At 41.0% G+C, this 23,955-nt stretch overlaps 1 protein-coding gene across 1 annotated transcript in view; it reads left to right on the top strand.

The window, feature by feature from the left end:
* The window catches only part of LMX1A (LIM homeobox transcription factor 1 alpha), a 191,426-nt gene that overhangs the window by 134,261 nt on the left and 33,210 nt on the right, over window positions 1-23,955 (top strand). The window contains exon 4 of the mRNA XM_036757916.1: window positions 2,149-2,381. Within this exon, the coding sequence (XP_036613811.1) occupies window positions 2,149-2,381 (233 nt within the window). The remainder of the gene's footprint in view (window positions 1-2,148; window positions 2,382-23,955) is intronic.

The raw sequence follows: 23,955 nt of genomic DNA, 5'->3' as shown, positions 1-23,955 counted from the left end.
TCCAGTACAGAGCATATGACTTTAGGGTTGGTGAAGGAGAGGACAATGCCCAGGGATCTGGTGTGCCAAGGCACAATGAAGATACACACCCAGCCACTACTCTGTAAAAGGAAGAGGAAGGGGGAAAGCAATAGAAGGTGACTAGAGTTAGAGGACAGTGTGGTGTAGGAGAAGGAATGTTGAATCTGACATCTGGGGAGGCCTGATCCAATGGCAGATCAAATACTTTCTAGCTGTGTGACTCTAGGTAAGAAACTCAGACTCTCTGAATCTCTTTCCTTATCTGTAATATGCAGATGATAACACTTGTGGTAATATATCACCTAAACTCACAAGGTTGTTGTGAGAAGAGTGTTTTTAAATTTTAAACTGTTTGGTAGATGTGGGACCCTTAATGCAAAGGAAGCATTTTATTGCTTACCACTGCTGTCCTTTCTCCCCAGCTGTCCTCTTTCCTTCTGGGGATGAGGGGGTTTGTGTTTACAGATATTTCTCCATGATCTTAAGTAGGGTTCCTAGTTATAGATGAGGGAGGGTACAAGAAGCACCTATGTGAGTGAGTATCTGGGGGTGATAGAAGAATCTGGAGACCTCTTCATTTCAATCCTTGAACTGCTTGGCATTCACTAGCAGGTGGAGTGGTGCTTCTGCCAGACTGGCCTCTGTCTGGGGGTGGGGGAGGGGAATCATTCCTGAAAGGTAGCCCTGGGCGGGGCTGGCCTTTGCTGCCCTGTCATTCTGCCACCCTGCAATTCTTTTCTTCCTTCTCTCTGTTGTTCCACTAGCAAGACTTCTTTCCCCTTCCTCCTCTGCTCTTAGAATTCCCTTTCTTTGGAAAGCATCCCAGATGAAGCCCACCTCATCCGGATCACTGTAACTCTCTTCTCAATACTTAATGAATCTAGAATCAGAGAATCAGATTTTTAGAGTCGAAGGGGCTTTAGAGAAAACGTAGCACAACTATACCTCATTTTACTATTTAGAGCACCGGACTTAGGGTCAGGAAGGCTGGAATTCGCACGAGCCTCAAACATTTACTAGCTATGTGACCCTGCTCCATCTGACCTGTCCATCCCCTCTGATCCTCCCTCTCTCCTGTCATCCAGCAGCATATCAAGTGAGATGAGGGCATCTTGTTTGACATGCATTTTCCAGACATCCAATTGTTATAGCATCTGTCTCCAAACCCAGAGGCTTTTAACAGTCATTCATCTTTCTACAAGACAAGATGAAAAGTCAGAAATAATTTGCCAAGAAACCCCATGGAGAATGACCATGGGGTCACATAGGGTCCTACACAACCGAACAACAACAATGTACCATTCACTGTGCTAAGTTCTGGGGATACAAAAAATGGTCCCTGCCCTCAAAGAGCTTACAATCTAATGGGAGAGACAGATGCAGGCAAATATATACAAACTAAGGTATATGGAGCTAATGGGGTGGGAAGGCCATATCTAAATGAATAGCTTAAGGTAAAGATGGAGAATTAGGTTGAGGCTAAATTGGCTGCATTGCCTTATACCTCAATTTCAGGTTGTCCCCCCTCTCTGGGACATTCTAACAGGCCCCTCATTTTCCATACACTCCTTTCTTTGTCAGGCTCAGCTCTTCCTTCCTTCCCTCATTCCCCCTACCCCTCTTCTCCTGCCTGCTGCTTCTGATCCACTCTAGCCCCTAACCAGAGCCCAAGGAAAAGGACTGAATTAATTAAGAAGAAGCCTGAAATGGAGGGGCTTCCAATATTACTGTGGTCTGTGATATTTTGTGTTAGTTACTGACTCGAATTACTTTAATAGTAGATGAAATATTTCTGATGATGAAAAAAATGTTTGAGTTTGAGCTCCTCCTCAAAAAATATGTTCGAATACATATCATCCTAAAATGGCCACTAATTTGAACTCATTACTTTTCCTTCTACCCCCAAATTAATGCAATTTGATTCAACAGCCTCAGACTAGTGCTAAAATGATCGGATAATAAACAAATTTTAAATTTTCCCATGTCTAGGAGCCACCTAGATTTTCAGGAAGTTCACCCGGATTGTTCTAACTTGAATAGGACTTTTTATTTGTGACTGGTTTGGGGGGAGGAGTCCCCGAGCCAATGTTTTCTCCATCTGAGGGCTCTTGGTTTCTCCCCTTCCAGGTTGTTTGCTGTCAAATGTGGTGGCTGTTTTGAAGCTATTGCACCCAATGAGTTTGTCATGAGGGCCCAGAAAAGTGTTTACCACCTGAGCTGCTTCTGCTGCTGTGTCTGTGAGCGCCAACTCCAAAAGGGTGATGAGTTTGTCCTGAAAGAGGGACAGCTACTCTGTAAGGGTGACTATGAGAAGGAGAGAGAGCTGCTCAGCCTGGTGAGCCCAGTGGCTTCAGACTCTGGTAAGTATGCTAGTGGGAGGGAGAAGAGAAGGGGAAGGGGGATGGCCCAATCATATTTCATGGACAAAGAACAGGCCTGGGAGTCTGGAGATCTGTGGTCCTGGATCATATTATCTCAAAACTCATCGTGAACCCAGGAATGACTTAACTTCTCTTTTCCTCAATTTCCCATCTGTAAAATTGGGGTACTTCTTTCTGACCAGAGGTTAATGCATTTTGGGGGGTATAACCGAAAGGTGTTTTTTCCCCTTCATCTCCACCTATCCCAGGTCAACGATGACCCCTCACTGCCCCTAAAGAGTGGAAAGCAAAGTAGAAAGGGCAATGAACAGTGCCTCATAACAATTTTTACCCCTTCAGAAGAAATGGAATGAAGTTATTTTTTTCCAAACTCAGATTGGACTGTTATGAAGGTTGAATTGATAGCACTCAGCAAATGATTGAGTACAGAGGGCGAGAGAGAATAAGGAGTCAAGGATGACACCCGGGTTGAAGGCCTAGGTGACTTGGAGCATGGGGATGAACTCTACAATAATAGAAAAGTTAAGGGTATTAAGTTAAATTCTAAAAGATCACATTCTAGATTCCCATCCTCCTATGCAAAAATCTTTCACTGAAGCCTCAGACCTTGTATTTGGAAGTCATTTGCTTCTGGCTTTCATGATTCTTAAAGATCTGTATCCTATTGTGGGAATATGAAAAAAAGAACAACCACACCATCCGCATAAGCATCATACAATTCCAATTAGACACAAACACAGGACACCGATGATCATCCTTTGATTTCAGCTTCTAATTCAATGCTCCATGATGATCTGTTCTGAAGTCAGCAACACCCAGAACAAAGGACTTACAAGAGCAGTCCCTTTATGATGCTTTTAGAGTGGCAGCATTATAAGAGTGGAAGACGTGGCACTGAGAAAGCCCGAGTTTGAATTCTATGTCCTACCTGGGGGTTATATGACCATGCGTATCACTTAGATCTTTTCCCCTGTAAAAGGGCAATTATGGTACCTTTCAGAAAGCTGTTGTAAAGACCAAATGAAATATAAATATACATAAATATATGTATGCGTACACATGTAGAATACATATATGTATATACACACATATATAATATGCATATATGTAAAAGTACATGTAATGTCTGAACAATAACAATATTTAGACTTGGTTGTGGTTGTTATTCAGTCACCTATGACTCTCCATGGCCCCATTTGAGGTTTTCTTTGCTATTTCCTTCTCCAGCTCAATTTAGAGGAAACTGAGGCAAGTAGGGTTAAGACATATACAACCTACATATATGTACACAACACATACATCACATATTATATGTATACATGTATACATATGTATATTAGTATATATGTGTATACACACATATGTATACACATTACACACGCACACAGTGTCCCAGAAATTTTAGTGCAATTTCAAGCGTCAATCACTTTAAACGGCGCCTCGCCTATCACTGTTTATATGACAGCCACTTATTGTACTTTTTGATTGCAAGTCCCAATCGCTTTTTCTCCAAAAGGGTCACGTGGCACAGATTTGCCCTTATTATATAATAACAATTAGTCATGTGACTGTATTTCCGCTTTAAGCTTTATAAAACACTTCCTATCCCCAACAATCTTTTGAAATAAACTGTAAAAATATTATTATTATTACCATTTTAAATATGGGAAAACTGAGTTCTAAGGAGCCTTGTGATTTGCACAAACTCACATAGCTAACAGAGATGGGGAGTAGGGGTGGGCATAATAGTAGCATTCAAACATTTGAAAGTATATCTTGTGGAAGACACACTGTTCAATCTGGCCCAAGAAGTCAAGGGCTGATAACTGGATGTTACACAGAGGCAAGTTGCAACTCACTAGGAGGAAAAAAATTCTTAACAATTAGGACTATATAGAAGTAGAATGCCCTATCCTATGACAGGTATGGAAGGAGGCAGGGGGTTAGTAGGGAAACTTTGTTCTTTATCATTAGTGGTTTTTAACCAGAGACTGAATGAGTGCCTGTTAGGCATGTTGTGTAGAATGGATTTGTGACTCATATAGGGCTTTGCCTAGAGAACCCACCGGATGCATTCCACCTCTATAATTCTAAGTGTTAGAACCAACTTGTTCTATCTGGGTTCTTCCATACTTCCCATAGTCACCTCAAAAATCACCTTTTGTTTCTTTTGTCCTTTGGCTGAACCTTGATGCTAAGTACCCCATCTTATCCTTCTCCCCAACATCCATCACAGAAAAAAAAAGTCCCATTGTAGTCTGCATTGTCCAGACCATGTCTAGAGTATTGTGTTCAATCTGGGATGCCATGTTTTCAGAAGGATACTGACAAACTGGACCTTGCCCAGGCGAGTGTGCTCAAGATGGTGATTTATCTGGAAACCATGTTAAACAAGGAAGCAATTGTGCAGTTAGGTGGCACAGTGGATAGAGTGTCTGTCAGGAGTCAGGAAGACTCATTTTCTTGAGTTCAAATCTGACCTCAGACACTTCCTAGCTGTGTGATCCTGGGCAGGTCACTATTTGCCTCAGTTTCTTGTAAAATGAGCTGTAGAAGGAAATGGCAAACCATTCTAGTATCTTTGCCAAGAAAACCCCAAATGGGGTCAGACATGTCTGAACAACAACAAAGTCTATATATTGTTGTTCAGACAGTATTACTGTAATCTCATTAGATCCAATCTATATATTCTGTTCTGCTAGGAAGAATACTGATAAACTGGAGAGCATACAGAGAAAGGTAACTGGGATGGTATCAGGGTCTCAAGTTCATGGCAAATGAGCCTCTGTTAAAGAAACTGAGATGTTTAGTCTGGAAAAAAGAAGCATTAGTGGCCATATGATACCCATCTTCAAGCATTAAAGGACTACCACCTCGATGGGTGATTATGTTTGTCCTGCTGGGCCCAGATGATGGAATTTGGAGCAATAGATAGAATTTACAGAAAGAAAATTTACAAAATTTAGAAATTCACAAAATTTACAAAAATTTAGGCTTCCTATAAGGAACCACTAGCAGAATTAATCAAGCATTGAATGAGATGCCTGTGGATGTAGTAAGTGCCTCTTCGGGGGTCTTTGAGCAGACTAGATGATGACTCTTTATGTATCTTGTAAAAGGGTTGATTTTTCAGGTATGGCTTGGACTCGATGGACCCTTGATATCCCTTCAAACTCTGGAATTTTGCAATTTTGTGACTGTATAGTGGTGGGAGAACTGGGAAGAGATTCAGGGCATTTGCTCATTGCTGATCTGCTGTTCTTTCATCCTCGGGTTTGTGCTTTGCCTGTGGTCTTGAGGAAAAATCATTAAAGTTGTGATGGATTCTGTAGCCAGAATCAGAAAACTTTCAGTGAGCTGGCTGGCAAATCCTCTGGTTGCCAGGGTTACCGAGGAAAGCATCTCAGCCTGCCCCCTCCCCTCCTAGGGTGAAAATGATGGGAATAATAGCTCATGTTTGTATAGCACTTTAAAGTTTACAAGACCCTTTCCTCACAACAACCCTGTGCAGTAGATAGTAGAGGGATTATCCCCATCTTACATATAAAGAAACCGAGTCTCCAAGAGGTTAAGTGTCTAGCTCAGTGTCACCCGGCAACAAGTAGTAAAGGTGGGATTTGAACCTCGCTCTCTCATGACCCCGACTTCACTGCTCTTTCTTCTACACTATTCTCCATGTCTCTGAAACAGCCACAGGATAGCGGCCTTTTCTAAAGAGGTGGCATGTTGTCTGACATTATTTGAAGTAGCTTGAATCTAGGAAACCTGGATTCAAATCATGCTGGAGGCAATTACATGTGATCCTGGTCCACTGACAAATTAACTTCTTTGAGTTTGGTTTCCCCATCTGTAACATGGGTATAATAATCCATGTGTTACCTGTCCTAGAAGGTAACTGAGAGGAAAGAGCTTTGTAAACCTGAAAGTTCTCTATGAGTCACGTCATTGTTATCGAGTGACCACTCTTCCCTTTGCTGAGAGCTCATAAATCATCTCATTAATAAGCGAGTCTAATATTTTATCAGGAGCCCATATTCAGCTCACAAGCCTAGGATCTGAGCTTCTTTTTGGAACCTTTTTCTCTGATACAGAAAACCAGATCCTGTTCCTGGCCATCCTCTACAGAGCCAGCTGCTCACTTTTTCTCTACTTCTATTTCACAGCTAATGTACTAGTCAGTACAACACTGCCACCTCACCTGCTGCTAAGTCCTGTCGTTTCTATTTTGGAAACATCTCTCATATTTCTCCCCTTCCCTTTTCTGACACAGCTGCCACTCAGGTGCAGGCTGTCCTGGTGTCTCAAGTCTTTCTCATCTTTAGTCCATCTTTTGTTGATGCTAAGTCATTTTGCACTCATGTCCAACTTTCTGTGATCCCATTTGGGGATTTCTTGACAGAAATCCTGGAATGGTTTGTCATTTCCTTCTCCGGGTCATTTTACAAATGAAGAAACTGAGGCAAATGGCGTTAAGTGACTTGCCCAAGGTCACATGGCTAGTAAGTGTCTAAGGCTGGATTTGAATTCAGGAAGATGAACATTCCTGACTCCAGGCCTGGTACTCTATGCATGATGGTGCCACCTAGCTGCCCCAGTGTATCCTCTACAAAGTTGCCAAGGTGATCTCCCTAAAGTGAAGGTCTGACCATGGCACTTCCCCTACTCTGACTCCCTATTACTTCCTGTACCAAATATAAAATCCTCAATTTGGCTTCCCGTCCCCTTCCTACCTTTCCAACCATTTTTATACTTTCCTTTCCTTTATGTTCTCTGTGATCTAGCAACATGGACCTTCTTCCTGTTACCCAAACATGATGCTTCATCTCCGGACTGTGACTTTTCACTAGCTGTTCTCCATTCCTGGAGTACTATTTCCCACCCCACCCCCCATTTCTTCAATTTGGTTTCTGCCTCCTGACTTCCCTGGCTTCTTTAAGAATCAGTCAAGTCCTACATTCTCCAAGAACCCTTCCCTAGTCCCCTTCAGTGCTGATTCCTTCCTTCTGATATCACCTCCAATTTGATCTGGAATTATCTGTCCCATATATAGTAATTTTCATGTTGTTTCTTCTGTTGGACTATAAGCTTCTTGAGGACAGGGACCATGGTTTTGTGGTTGATGGTGTTCTGTATTTTTTATTTTGTTTTGTTTTGTTTTGTATCCTCAGTGCCTGACTTTTATTAGCTATGTGACCCTAGGCAAGTCACTTAACCTCTATTTGCCTCAGTTTCCTCATGTATAAAATGGGGTTAATAATTGCACCTACTTCTCAGGGTTGCTGTGATTTGTAAATCATTTTTCAAAGCTCAAAGTTCTATACAGCTGCTAGTTACTCTTCTTATTATGTGCCCAGCATTGCGCTAAGTATCATGGTGATAAGAAAAGAAGTAGAAGACAGGGTCATGCCCATAGAGGATTAATTCTAGCAGGTTCTTGGCTTCACGAACTGTCTTGACTCCAGTCACACCCATGCCAGATAAGAATAAAATTGGGCAGCATTTTTCTCAAAAATATTTCTAGCTCTGACTTCAGGAGCCACGGGGTCATAGAAGACAGGTGCTTTCTGCACTTGTGTATGGAAGGAATGAGTTGATTTCCAAATACCTACCTAGATGAAATCAACTGATTTATGGATTTATGTTATGATTTGTTCAATGGGCTTTGTTGGTCATACTTAGTTCATCATTCTGGAATTGCCACAAGTAGGTATGGAGCAGATATAATGTCATCAACGTTTCCAGGGACCTTAAACAATGATAGATTCTCCCTCTTGATAGATCTCTGAATAAAACTCTGAATTCAGCTGCTGTTAACTAGCGTTTTGTTCATTTGTTCTAGACTCCTTTGTATTCTATCCAGAATTGTAGTAGGAGGTACAAAAATGAAACAAAATACAGTCTCTATCCCTAATGACTATAATGAACATTATCCTGTCCTAAGCACCAGGGGAGATAGAAAGTCCAGACAGGACAGATTTCTGCCTTATAGTCTAGTTAAGGAGTGGCACCAAAGATAACAGTAATATATAATCTTATATGATAGTTACATTAGAGAATTACAATAAAATACTATAAGACATCTTCAGGGAAAGTTGTCACCCACCTTGAAGAGCTTATTGACAGTTTGGTCTGATTTTTTTTCAATTCCCATGACACACTCCTCTACTCTTCAATGATTATACAGAGAAACGGTCATTCCTTTGATCTTGCCATCATCCACAGATATTCCCTTTCCATGTTCAAAAATTCTAAAATTGCTCTATTTGTTGATACTTTTTAATCATTCTAGCTTCCCCTTGACCTTACAACCTCTAACCCTGTTCTTTGTCCTCACCATGATCCTCATTCACAGAACTCCGATATCTTGCCTCCGCAATTATCTCCTCCTTAACTACAGTTTCATATGAAGAGGTCACCCTTTTCTTTATCAAGGTCAAAACTTGATCCAATCCCCTCTCATCTTCTCTAGCATATTATCCCCACAATCATTTCCTGTTCTCTTGCTTTGTCTCTATATCAACTGGCTATTTCCCTGCTGTCTCCAAATATGACCACATGTCTCCTATCCTCAAAAACCCCTTACTTGATCCCACGCTCCCTGCCAGCTATCATCATATATCTTTCATTCCTTTCCTAGATAAACTTCTTGGAAAAGTCATTGCCACTACATATTTCCACATCCATTCTTTTCAATCTCTTCTAAATCCTCTCCAGTCTGTTTCAATATCATTGTTCGGGGAAACTGCTCTCTCCAAAGTTGCCAATGACTACTTAATTGCCAGATCTAATGGCCTTTTCTCAATCCTCATCCTTGTTGACCTTTCTGCAGCCTTTGACGTTGTTTATGATCTCACTTCTTGGACATTCTTTGCTCTCAAAGTTTTCATGACACAGTCCTCATCTGGTTTTGTTCCTATTTCTCCAACCACTCCTTTTCTTTGCTTGATTTTCATCCATGTCATGCCCATTAATGCTGGATGAGCCTTAAGGCTATATCCTGGGCCCTCTTTCCCCTCTTAGCTCTATAGTTCTCCCTTGCTAATCTCATCAGCTACCATAGATTCAATTATTATTTCTAGGCAGATAATTCCCAGATCTATATAAACAGCTGTAACCTCACTCCTGAGTCCAACCACCTGTTGGACATTTTGAAATGAATGTCTCAGACATCTCAAACTCGACATCTTAAAAACTTCTCATTGACTTTCCCCCAAATCCTTCCTTAGTTCCAACTTCTCTATTACTATTGGGGGCATCACCATCCTCCAGTTCTTCAAAGCCCCCAAACTTCATTGCATCCTCAATTGCTTATTTCCAAGCCTCTCCCCATTCCACTCCATCTGCACTCGACAGCCAAAGTAATTTTCCTAAAGTGTAGTTCTGACCATGTCATCTCCCCCTTTCTCAATGGACTCTAGTGCTTTCGTTTTATCTCCAGGATTCAACATATGCTCCTCTGTTTGGTTTTTAAATATCTCCATGACCTAGAGCAGGGCTGCAGGGTTCCCACCCCTGACCCAGACCCTTCCTATCTTTCTAATCATACATTTTATTCCTCTCCTTGAGCTCTGCGACCCACCTCTACTGGACTACTTTGCTATTCCTTTGCTGCATCCTGTCTCCTGATTCCATGCATTATGCTGGCTCTCCCCCATACCTGGAATGCTCTGCCCCTCATTTTTGCCTCTTATTTGCCCTGGCTTCCTTCCTGACTCAACTTAAATCCCACATCCTGAAGAAGGCTTTTCCTTGTCCCCCAAGGTGTCAGAGTAGGGATTCTTAACCCTCTCTCCCTCACCACACCTTTCTGGTCATAGAAAAAGTTGAAGGCTTCTTAGAATAATATATTTAAATATATATAATATATTTAAAGATATACACAATTCTAGTGAAATAATACTTTTTAAAAGAATAAGTTTACAGTCCCCAGTTAAGAACCCATATAGGTCTCTTCCCTTTAAGATTGCCTTCCATATTCTCTCTCTCTGTCTCTCTCTCTCTGTCTCTCTCTCTCTCTCTGTCTCTCTTTCTGTCTCTCTGTCTCTCTCTCTGCCTCTCTGTCTCTCTCTCTCTCCCCCCCCATATATATGTGTATATGTAGACACACACACATATGTCCTTTATGTACATAGTTAGTTAAGTGTCTCCTCCCATTGAAATGTAAGCTCCTAGAGGGTAGGGACTGTTTTTGCTTTTTTATGTCCTCACTGCACTTAGGTCAGTGCTTTCACGTAGTAAACAAAATAAACACTTGATGACTAACTAGTAGCAAGATCAGACATGTACACAAATGACTGCAATATAAGAATAGCATAAATACAAAGCAGATGTTGAAAGATATAAATGAGAGATTCAAGCAAGGACTTATTGCTTCTTACTGGGGTAACGGAGGGACTCGGCTTCAGAGAGAGTCCTGATTGCCTTGAATGAAGAGAAATATTTCAATAGGAAGGAAGGGTGGGGTGGCCTATTAGAAGCTTAGGGGAATATGTGAGCAAAGGCATGGAGAGAAGTGATAGTAAGGCTAGGAAAGGGAATGATGAGCAAGTTCATTTTGGCTGAAAGGCAGAGATTATGAAAGGAAGTAATTTGAGCTTGCCTAAATAAGATGATTTTTTGATATTCAAAATTATTGCCATGGAACAGAACAAATCTAACTCTCCTTTGAAGGGATCTAATCCATGACTTTGTCCTCAGTAGCACCATTCTCCAATCAACTGTGCTAACTGGGAAGAAATAATTAATCCCTTGCTATCAAAAAGCACAGGAGAAATTTGACTGCATATATTGCATTAGCATTCTGACTTGGACCTCATAATCAGGTTTCATAAAGCCAACTAATGCATTATCTAAAAGATTTGAATACTGGTCTTGACATGCTAGGATGACTATTTTGAACAAGCAGTCTCAGCACGGAGGAAAAAGAATCATCTCCAAATGCCCTAAGTCCTGGAGTCAATGGAGAAAGAAAACCGCTAAAGGCTTCTGAATACAATTTGTAGGTTTGGAAAATGTGTATTTGAAGAAGGTTCAAATGATGGTGGACTGTATGTTTATATGTCTTATTAAAGATTGAGGATGAACCAGGTTATTGCTTTCTCTGACTACTTCAGTGATGGATGTCATAAAAATACATAGATGCCAGATAAAGTCAGAGCTAATCCCACCCTTTACCCTCTGTAGACCTCCCTGTAATAACCAAGAAATAAAAGTGGAGGGAATGAAAAGCCAAGTCTACATCTCAAGGACCAGATGTATATCTTTATTTGCCTTGCAACACTGGCATATTAACCCATGATTGTAGCATGTACTTGGCATGCTGCCATGATAACAGGAGACTAGGAGCACTTTTGTATATATATGCCAGGTATGATCAAAGAGAATGCTGATAAGTAGACACCTGTACCTCAAATGCATACCACTGAAAAAGCAACAGCAAATATAGAAAATGAATGTACAGTTGAACCCATTAATTAACTACTGGATGATCATGTTATATTTGGCATGTTGAGGCATACAGATGAAATATACAGGATACAACTACTGTATAAAGTAGTGAGACTGATGTAAAACATCCTTCAATGGATTTGTGATCACATAGATCTAGGTACTCCTTTCATCAGAAGACATAACATTTCATCTGTACCTTTTCATCTTGTGGAACTCACCCAGACCCTCCTATAGATCCTCCAAAAAAGAGCTGCTCCACTCTAGAGGCCTTCCTCCAGTCTTTTTACATGTTTCAAGGGCCAATATACCTGTCAAACACTTGCCTCTTTTAAATCTCATCTTACTAGATTCAATCTATCATTTTGACTTGTCTATTTTTATGAAGGATTGCATCTTCACTGTTAGCTGTCCCTCCCAGTTTTCGTCATCTGGAAATCTGACAAGCACATGATGCCTTTTACGTAGGGGTTATTCACCTTACTTATGTCATAGATTCCTTTGGCAGTCTAATGAATTCTAGGTACCCCTTCTTAGAATAACCTTTTTAAATACCCAAAATAAAATTCATAAGATTACAAATGAAACCAAATATATTTAAATTGTTATGAACATATTCAAAAAAATCAAGATCAGGGGCCCCTAGGTTAAGAACCTTTGATCAAAATAGTTATAAAATGTCCAAGAATAGAGAAGTCCAAGAATAGATCCTTAAAGCTCTCCACTATAGAAGTTTTTTTGGTTTTGCTTTGGCCCATTAATTACTATTTTCTGGGTCCGGATATTTAACTAGTTTTGAATCTATCCAAATACTTTGTCATTTAGCTTATCTTTTTCTTGTTTGCGAGGATATCATGAGAATATTGCTGAAAGTTTGACTGTATTCAAAAGAGTCACTTGTAGTTGGGGAGGTAAGATAAATACAAATGAAAAAAATAACCAATGAAATTGTACCAGGGAGAGGGTAAATGATGGGTAACAATGAATATTATGAACTATCCTTCCTATAGGAGATGAGATGGAGAAAAATTTCCTACTTGGTAGGGTCAAGGAAGGCTTCATGGAAGAGAGGGGAGTTAAACAGGGTATTAAAATATGACTATGGATAGAGTAATTGTAGAGGAACATGAGGACATTAAAGACATCAAGAATGAATAAAATTGGTGAAGCTCAAAGTGTTATTTGGGTGATATTGGGATACTTGGCTATCCAAAGGAAGGATAAGTTATGCTGACCTGCATCTTCAACCATACAATAACTGGATCTTTAGTCTGATTGGAAGAATCCTATTTTTCTATATCATACATGAGAAGGAGGTGATAGGGTTGTCTTGAGCATGAATTGTATAATAATACCAATTATTATAATATACTGACTTTCATATACGAAGATAATGTGATTAATTCACTACATGCTTTAGGTTGTTTTCCTGATGATGGATTTCTACCGATTGATTGACACTCCAGTTTCCCTAGTAACTATCTGGCATGTAGTTGGGAAAGAGAAAGATGGGTTGAAAGGAATAATGTGGTCGCAGAATGGAGCAAAACTAGATGGACCACCAGAGACAGAACTCGAAAAAGGCTTCGAACAATGTATTCTAATTAACTGCTCTGATTAGCCACATGTCAGGACATTATAATCAGAACTAATGTACACACCTTAAATCCATTCTAATATCTGAAAATTCTTCCAAGAGAATGTTAGCTCAAGTCTTGGTTACAAGCTAGCCTAACTGCTAGGAGAATCTGGGGCATTGTTACCTGAAACACAAGAGACAATACCTTGCTATCAGTAGACCATACTTTATTCTTTTACAGAAGAGTGGTATACATCACAATAGAAAGGTGAGAGTGGAAACCCATTCAGGCAGCAGAGTTGAGAGCCCTAGGGGGTCTGGTTATTGGGAGGTGAATTGAGCGAGAGGACCTCTTTGGATTGACTTGACCCTAAGCTGACTGTATCTATTTCAGTGAGTAGTCAATTCTATGTTCATCATAACACAGTTTTGCCAGAGGCCTCAAACTGAATAAACACTCACTGGGAGGAAAATGACCTGTTGCTGTAAACCTTAACGATTTTAAAAAGCAGTTGGATGTGACTTCTACCTTCAGGTTTTTTCATATATATCGTATTTTTTTCCAGTGGCAGTTACTGATGAAAATCATTAAGGGGATCCTATTCTATATTAATGAAAAGAGATACAACATCAGTGAAAAAAGGTGCTTGAAATATTGAATTATTAACATTAGCATAATTTTGGCAATCTTAGTGAATCAGAACATCATGATTTTAACATAGTGTTGGAATGTATCATGACTTTTCTCCAAAGGCAATAAGACATCAATAAAACATGTGGACATTACTGTGAAATCATTTATAGGTCCAGTCCCCACACTTGCCCCAAAAATATTAGGTAAGAAGTATAATCATGTGCTTCAGTCCTGGCCCATCTAACCTTTCCAGTGACTTTAAGGGATTTTTGTTGGGAGAGTACAGTAGTTGTCCTAGGTCATCTTCAAGGACTAGAAATGAACCCTGAAACTTTCCTTTAAAAATCACTATTTTATAAATAAATTCCATTTCACTCTGTTGAAACTGGCAATGTGAACAACACAAGACTGTACATGAGTAAGAGTGTGTTAAAAGTACGTTTTAAAGCTTAAAGGTTAAGCTTTAAAATATATAGTAGAATATGCAGGAAAGGTTGTTTTATACCAAATAACACATGAGCTTCTAAGGTGTCTTCCTTCAGACAACATTTCAGCATTTAGTAGGTTTTCCCTTTGGGAGGTATGGGAGTATATGTCTTCAGAGGGACTAAGAGGGTTTAAGTAACTTTTTCCAAATAGATCAATGAAAGTGTAGTAACAAAGTAACCAAAATTCTTGCTTTCTTATCCTGTCTTATCTCCTACATTGGTTCCCAGGTAAGTGGGAGGGCTGAAGGAAGAACATCAAGGCTATGGCGATCTCCGTCTTGCTCAGACTATACCCTGCCAAATAAGCATACGGTCTGTGCTGAGGGTATGGGGGCCTAGACACTGACCATAGAAGACTATTCAAGGCTATCACTACTACCCTTACTCCTGCCCTACCCTCCCTCCATTCAATTCATCAAGTACTTCCTGAGAATTTATAATGCATGTTGTTTTAATACTACCATCATTCTTCCTCCTGCCTCTTAACCCCTACTTCCTCCTGCCTCTTCCACCCCCAAACCTGTAACCTCAAAGCTTCTTCTCAAGGCGATGAGGATAAATATGTAGGCTGGGCTTATAGAAGTTCATTTTTCTTCTCAGATGGATGGAGAGAAGGAAGATAAGCTGTACTAGCCTAGCTGGGATGTAGAAATATGGCAGTGACTCAACAGGGAATGAAAGCATGACACAGTGGATTTGGTCTGAGGACCTAGATTTGATTACTTCTTCTGCCATTTCATTATCACCTATGTCACCTTAAGCAAGTAACTTAATGTCTTTGGGTCTCAGTTTCCTCAACTGTAAAATGACAAAATTAGATTGGACCAATGGTATCAAGCTCCCATAGAAACAGGGTTCAATAATCTGTACATAAGGATACCTGTTGGATGCATATTGACTTAGTTTTAAACTGTAACATTATGTATGTTTTATTGTGTTTTTATTTATTTCATTTGATATTTGCCAACTGCATGTTAATTTTGTTTGGGCCCCACCCAGGAGATGCTGCTCCTGGACCTCATGTTTTCCACCTTTGGACCAGATATCTATACGGCCTCCTGCCTTAAGTCTCTCCTCACTGCTGTCCTTTCTCCACACAGTGGCTTTTCTTAAGCACACTTGTCTACTCAATAAACTCTTGTGCCTCCTCATTGCCCCTAAGATAAAATCAAACTCCTTTGTTTGGCTTTTAAAGCCTTTGACCTGGCCCCAACTTATCTTTTCAGCCTTGTTTTCTGTTACTCTTCTTACATCCTATTTATGGTTTAGAGAAACTGGCCTTTCTCTTTTCTTCCCACGTGGCCCCATCTCTCAGACCTGTGACTTTGCACTGATCACCTTCCATGCCTGGAATATACTCCCTTCCTCACCTCCACCCCATAGAATCCTTCTTTTCCTTGGAGACACAGGTCCGTCACCATTTTCTAAATAAATTCTTTACAGATTACCCCATTTTTACAATTTCAAACATCCTCTTTCCCTAACTCCCTTGCATTTAATCATCTTGGAGTCATTTTGTATGTATTATCTCGATATTGTTATATGCATACAATATACATATATGTACATACTTCAGTATGAATATATGTATATATATATATATATGTATATATCTGTGTGTATATGTATAGCCACTTCAGAGTATAGATTGTTTCATTTTTTGGTTTTTATATCCCAAGTGGCTATCACAGTGCCTGGCACATAGTAGGCACTTGAAAGTTTGCCAATTGATTATCTAGATGACCTCTAAGGTCCCTTCTGGCTTTAAATCTGATCTCCACTGCAACCATCTACTACATACAAGGTTTGAATTAAAAAGAAGATGATGGAGAACTAAGCAAACCCAAAGCATGTTGAAATCTTACTGTTACTTCCTTCCTCTCCTCTTCTTTCTGGCTCAGCACTGCTGGGTACTGGTAATAATGCTCAGAGGAGACTTGGTGCCTTCAAGAGGCCATATGTGTGTGTGTGGAATGGGGTGGGGTGGGCTGGGCTCAGTAATTCTTTCCCAGTTCACCCTGGTTTCCATTTCTCCCCCACTTAAGGTTCCACGTATGCAGGCAGGCCTGAAGCATGAGGTTACCCTCTCCCAGAGCTTGGGGTGGGGGGTATGTGTGGGGGAGATCTCCCGTTTCCTTGGCAACTCTCTCTCAGCCTTGCACTAGCTAAATACTGTCTGGATTCCACACCAGCTCGGTGGGGCTCACTAGTCATCTTTCCTTCTTCCCCCACCTCATCCCAGGCAGCAGCCAATACAGGGTGACTCTGGCAGAAGGTCCCTGCCACCCCATGCTGCTGGTCAGCCTCTGGCCAGGGGCGCGCACAGTTGATGCGTGATAGGAGGAAAGTGGAGAGAAGCTCGCGGGGCAGGGGGACCGCGGAGGAGGAGGGATGTAAATTTCACCCATGCGAGGCCGGGAGCTAGGTGCTCCCCACTCCAGGGTCGCAGCCCCCCGCATTAAGTAAGCCCCGCGCATTCTGCCTGCCTTTTCAAAGACGCCTTTAGAAATGTAAGAGGGTGAGAAGAGCAACACAAACGAAAGGCAGTTTTATGAGAAAATGCAGATAAAGAGCCAGGCGGCAGAGCCATATGTTCCCCGTAATCTCCAAAGCCCTCACTTCAATTAGAGCCTCCCCTGAGTTCTAATGCCCAATCCTAAGTAAACACGCTGCTCTCAAAGAGGAACTCGGTTTCCAATTAAAAGTGTACTAACATTTCTCCTTTCCTTAATTCCCCCCCGAACCAAAGAATTTCTTCATCTCCAGCCCGGCGAGAATGGAGTCTTCGGGTTTGTTTTTTCTCTCCCTCCCTCTCTCTGTCTGTGTCCCTGGCTTTCGGTCCCCTCCGGAGCCCCGCGGGTCGCACAGAGGTCACAGCCACAGCCGGCAATCCGAAGCCTGGCCCGCCCGCCCGCTCCCCCCTTCCTTCCCTGGGCCGCCGCTTTCCCATGTTACGTCAGGCGGGGCCTGCCAGATTAATTCCTACCTTGTTCGTGGAGGACTGGCGAGGCAGAGTTAATTAAAAGTAATACCACGTTAAATCCGCCCCGGCTTTCTTAACTGGAGAAGAGCTGGGCCTTAGTGGGGAGGAGGGGGGAGAGAGAGAAAGCCAGCGCAAGCTTTCCTGGAGCAGGTGTTTGGTCTTGGGGGGTTGGGGGGAGCAGGGGCTTGGTCGGTGGTTTGGGAAGAGCCACTTTAACTTGCACCCTAGTGTGTCTTCCCGCCGCCCCTCTTTGTTCCACCTGCCATTCTGTGCGCTGCCCAGGCAGGGGAGGGGGGTGTTGTTCTTTTTTGGTTCCTGCATATCTAGCGCCTTTTTGCCTCAGAGCTCAGATCCGCAGGAGCTTCTGAGGTTCTCCAGCGTAATTTGAGGGTGTTTTTATCCACCGGAAAGATTTTCTCCCTCTGCCACCTAGGCCCACGATCCCATCCTCTGCTCCCCAGCTCCTGGTAGAATTCAGAATTAGAAGGGGAGCCAGCCAATGAGGTGAATAACAGGAGGGACACAATGTATGCACCCCCATTCTTTGATGATCCAATTTGGTTGAGCTGAACCTGAATCTCACTGACATTCAATTTCTTCTTTGGAAACCTGCTCCTCTGCAAAAAGCGCGGGGGAGTTGAAAGGAGCAGCCTTAAATGAGATAAATATATGTGAAGCACTCTGCAGATTGTAAATTGCTATAAACGTCAATTGTTGTTGACAGTAAGCCAGGTTTCAGATGTAAGGAAAAGACTGACAAATTCCCTCTTGTCTTCCCTAACCAAAAGGGACTACAGAGTTGGGCAGTTATCAAGAGTTGGAGGACAGGACCCTACAGGATAATTCAAGTGAAGTATGTTTTTCCCTTTCCTGTCTAAATGATGCTTCTTTGCATAAGCAGTGAAGACCTGTCACCTCAATGTATTCTCACTGATTTTTCCCCCTGCCTGGTTGATTTCAATCAGGTGGCTCAGAGGGCTCAAATTAAGGTAGGGAGCTACTATTTCATGTCTTTTCTGCATGGTGACAGTAGAAACAAGTCAGCAGGATTCAGTAGATGCAGTTAGACATGATTATAAGGACTTCTCCATAAGTGAGAGGCTAGCATTTCTGAATGCTTTGTAGATTGAGCAGTGTTGAATCAAATCAGTGAAATCTTTCAGCTGTTCAGATGTGATCCTGGCGTGGGTAGACCCAAGCCTGTCTTAGGCACCAAAGTGTTAAGTCCTTGATTCTTCACCTTTTTCAGACAATTAAGTTCCCTTCCCAACAACTGAACCCATATACGTACTATTTCAGTCTTCTGTCAATCTATGCCCTACACCCCCACTGTATTATGTAGCTAGATGAACACCCACACACCCACACATACACCATCTGAACCAAGTAACCACCATGGTAACCACTACTTTCTTCAATCCATGATAGTTAAGCAGTTACTATATGTCTAGCCCTACTAACATAAGTACTGGGCGGGGAGGGGGGAGCGCTATATAAAAATATAGGACACAATACATGAGTTCAAGGAGATTATATCTAGTTGGAAAAGCAATAGCATGTTCTATGAAAGAACCAAAAACATTACAAGATACTAAATATAAATCCATATAAACTATAAATTCCTTTCTTTGGATTTAAAGCCCTTCACAAACTAGTCCTTGTTATTTTTTAGCCTTCTTATGCATTATTTTCAACCATGCACCCAGGGGTCCAGTAATATTAGTCTCTTTCCTGTTCCTCACACACAGTTCTGTCTTTGCTTTTACCTTTCCTTATGCCTGGAAAGCCCTCCCTCCTTACCTCTACCTCTTATAGTTCCTCATTTCCTTCAAGAGTCAGTTCAGGCCTTTCCTGTTTTCCCTTGGTTGATAATGCCATCTCCTATGATGCTGTTTTGTATTTATTTAGCATGCATCTTCTACCTAAGTCTGTGTTTACTTTATATGTATGTTGCATATACATACATATGCACATACTACCTCTATCCATTGAAATTAAAAATCCCTTGACAGTCGGAACAGTTTCACTTGATAAATGCTTTTTGATGGGTTGTATTCTATATTGCATGGTATGTATCGTACAGCCAGTATTCTGAATGATACCAAGTTTAGGCATTGGAGAAATCAGTGAAGGCTAGAATGGTCAGGAAAGGCTTCAAGCAACAGGCATGCCTTAATCTTGAAGCTTCTAATCTCCTGGTCACAAACTGGCAAAGCCAGTGTGTAAGAAATGGGTGTGAGAAACTTCAGGATGGGCATCATGACCTAATGGTGGGAAAAGGTTTTACTAGATGTCTGAAGTCTGGCATCTAATTCTGGTTCTGCCACTAATTCTCTCTTTGACCTTGGGAAAGTTCTCAGTTTCTGTATTTGTAAAAAGAGGGAATTAGAATATGTGATTTATAAGGTTTTGTTCAACTTTATGTACTCTGGTAAGTCATGATACACCAAGGACACCTTCAAAATATACCAAAGTGTCTCCACACTCATGTAAGGTTATTTGACAAAGATGCAGGGATGCCACAGCTGGCATCATATGGTATAACAGCTGTGGTGTGAAGAAGAGTAAATGAGGTCACCAAACATGATTTGTGCAAAAGGTTAGAAACAAAAGGGAAGGAGACATTCCTGGTTGTTTGTGTCTCTGTGTGGTTTTGTTTGTACCTTCTTTCATACTGTTTTCAAACAAGGTTCTCATACTTTGAAAATCTCCACCTCCTGGCAGGATAGGTCAGTTCTCCAAAAACAGGTCAGGCAGGAATCTGGGATTTCAGCCTATCAGGCTAAATGTCTGGGGATATCCAGACATAACCAGTACTACTGCAGATTCTATTATGTCCACTCTACTTAATAAGGCAGGAAATCAAGCCAATGCATTGTATAAAGACATTCAATAATAAGTGATAATACAGGAAGTTTCCTCTTCAAATCAATGCTTCCATTATAGTGAGAACAAAGAAGGGCTGGTGTCATGTGTATACCATTACAGGCAGGTGGGATGGTACCTTTGAGTAAGGTGCTGACTCCTCAAACTATATGGTGAAGAACATTTATAGTGAAGTGTGACCACCTAGTGAAAAACCCCCATTTTATAGATAGTGAAAAATGGCTGAGAGAATTGAAATGACTTATCCAAAGTCACATAGCAATCAGTGGCCGAGTCAGGACTAAACTCCATTTCACAGATCAGCCATCTTCCTACTTTTCTAGTGTCTTATTATTACTACAGATAATCCTACCTTTCTAGTATTTTGTTACTAAGAGGAATAACATATATGTAGGTGACATGGCCCAGTGGATAGAATGTCGGACTTAAGGGTCAGAAAGACCTGATTCTGAAGCCTGCTTCTGACACTTACCATACACACAAGATTGCCTCCTTTACCTGTATATCAGACTGCCCATAGAACTAGAGGAAGTGAAGATTGGGAAACAGGGGTGACATCTAGTGACCCTGAGGAGCTTAGTATAACAGGGAAAGCTTGCTATTTTTATTCTGAAGTAAAGCACATGAAATCCATGCTTCTTTTCTCCTTCCTATTTCTGCTGGTTCAAGGCTAAATTCAAATATTATTTATCCATGAAGTCTTTCTTGATCAACCTCCTCCCTAAATATTTGTGAGTATACGTATCTCCTTTTTCTGAATTCTTATGTCACTATTCTTGAATCTAAGTATTTTGGGTTACTTGTTTATGTCTTAATTCCCTAATTAGATTATCAGCTCTCTGAATTTATAAATAAGACTATGTATTACTTATCTTTGTATCTCCCCCAGTGCCTAAACATAGTAAGTATTTGAGAAATCTTTATTGAATTAAAAGAACTATTAATCTAGTCCCACCAGGACTTCACTGGAACAGCAGCTTTTCAGTCAAGTGCATACAATACCACAATACCCTTTAAATGATATAATGAAAATAGTCAAACTTCTAAAAACTATACTCCCAAGACAATTGTTTGGATTATTTATCATCCATCTTGTTGAGGCATCATGTAGATACAGTCTCAGGGAGGTTTCTAGATATTCATGAATGGGTTTTAACATTGTGAAACTCTAAATTATTTGCTGGCTGGAGAAGAAAAAGATGAATGAATGTATAGATTAAATGACCATTATATGTTCTGCCTAAGCAGTTGAGGTTATAGTATCATCTATCTCTTGAGATGCCTATAATTCCAAATATTTCAAGACCTTTTAGCAATTTGATTGAGATGAATCAGATCTCTAAAGCAGAGCTTCATTTATCTGGTCATTGGATGTGAGTCAATTCCTAGCCAAGTTACATGAACGAAGGCCATTCCACAGTTTTCCCTAGTTTAGATAAAACACAGTTACCTATCACTTAAAAGAAACATCTTCTACCCTAGAAGAAACCTTGTAGACCATCTAGTGAAAAGCCTCATTTTACAGATAATGAAAAAGGTCCCAGACAGTTCAGGTGACTTGTCCACAGAGACATAGCAATCTGTGGTGGGAGTTGGACTAGAAGCCAAATCACAGGACTAGATCAGCCATCTTCTCACTATATCACACTACCTTTCCAGTGTCTTGTTATCAGTACAAATGACAGCTACGTACATGATGTGGCCCAATGGATGGAATTCTGGACTTAAGCATCAGAAAGACCTGACTTTGAAGTTTACTTCTGATGCTTACCAGCAACATGACCATGGGCAAGTCACATAACTTCTCCAAACACTGGTTTCTTTATATATAAAACTGGAATAATATTCCTTGTCTTACCTAACTCACAGGGTTATGCAAAGCTTAAATAATAAATGTATAGGGACATGTTGTATATAAAATATTTTCAAAACCTTAAATATCAGCTAACGTTATTGTTGCATACTGAGATTGGAAGCAAATGGAAGAATGAGAAAGCATTTATTAAATACTTATGTGCAAAGCACTGTACAAAATACTGGGACATGCATAGACATGCAAGATATTCCATGTTCTCATGGAACTCACATTCTAATAGGGTAGATGAAACATCTCAGAGGTTTCAGCTGAAGAGCAGATGGAAAGACCCTGCGGTCCTTAGAACAAATCAACAAAGCAGATGGTGTAAGAGTTGGGCCTAATGCCAGTCTTCAATTCAGGTTTATTGTTGGGATGGAATGAGACACTCATGAGTCATTGAGCAGTTAACAAAAGAAAGTTTACTTAGTTCTAACACCGCAAGGGTATGCAACAAGGAAACAGGGACACTTAGCTTCTTTTAATGTGGCCCCCTCTATGGAAATGTGCCTGGTAGTCAGGCTGGAGACGGTGAAGGACATAGTGACTTGCATGATCTTCAGAAATCCATCAAGTTAGAGGGAGCCAGCCTCTATGTGATTAGAACATTTTATGCCCTTAAAATGACCAGAAATCTGGCAGGTCTTAGGGCAGCTTTATCTCCTTTTAGGGAAAGCAAATCTCTATTGCAGGAGAGAGAGAGGAGGGGTCTGGGCCTGCCCCACACTGGGGGCAAGGGGAAAGAATTTGCCAGGGAAATCAGGCCCTTGGTACATCTCTGTCCTCCTTTAGGGAAAAATCCTTCCTCTAGCAGGAGGGAAGGAAGAGGTGGAGACACAACCCATGTTGTGAGGAAATGCTGGTAGATAATAGCCCTCCCACAGATTGCTATACATTTCCCTTAGTGTCATTTTCATTGGTAAAGCCATGTCATTTTCTGGTGGTGAATCATTTGACAATACTAAGGACTTTGAGAACTATTTTCCTCTGTCTCTTTAATAGCTGACTGCCAAGGAGCCAAGGGATGCAGCAACTGTGGAGGCAGTTACCTGGGCACATCTTCAAAGGAGTTACCCATTCCTTTGGATGATGACTATGGGGGATGGGAGGAAGCTGGGTTAGTAATCTGAAGGTACTTTTTAGTGGGTGTTTTAGCTTTAACTCCCCAAACCTTGCATGTGTATATCTGAGATAGCTGTCATTGTTGAATTAAATCACAAGATCTCTTGCCTTCTCTACTCTGTTCTAGCCTTGAGTTCTAAGTCTACCAGGCTCTGACCATGGTGCTGAATACACATGTGTTATTACCATTACTCCTTCAAGCCTTCCTCTCCCCTCTAGGATACCATTTCTTAAAATATTTAAAGCCTAATTATTGAGGATGAAGTAGGAGGGAAAGGGAACAAAATGTTAATTCTTACTATTTTTGGCTGTCTAATTTCTACTCTGATGTGAACTTTATACAGCTTGGACACATCCCATTCTATAAGACTTAGGAGACACAGAAGTATCTAAATATTTAATGGTGACATCTAAGTAAACCTCCGTGAAATGTACTAACCAAGATTTAATCCAGTTTTAAAACTAAACTCCCAGATAGAGGCAGCTTGACCTGTCTGAAATGCCATTTTTCAAAGGTGTCCTTCATCTGTACCATGTATGGTAACAAGGAAGGCCACAC

This window comes from Trichosurus vulpecula, chromosome 4 (genome assembly GCF_011100635.1).
Source record: "Trichosurus vulpecula isolate mTriVul1 chromosome 4, mTriVul1.pri, whole genome shotgun sequence".
Taxonomy (NCBI): Eukaryota; Metazoa; Chordata; class Mammalia; order Diprotodontia; family Phalangeridae; genus Trichosurus; species Trichosurus vulpecula.
The sequence above is the reverse complement of the archived record's forward strand: the minus strand, read 5'-3'. Positions and strand labels throughout refer to the sequence as shown.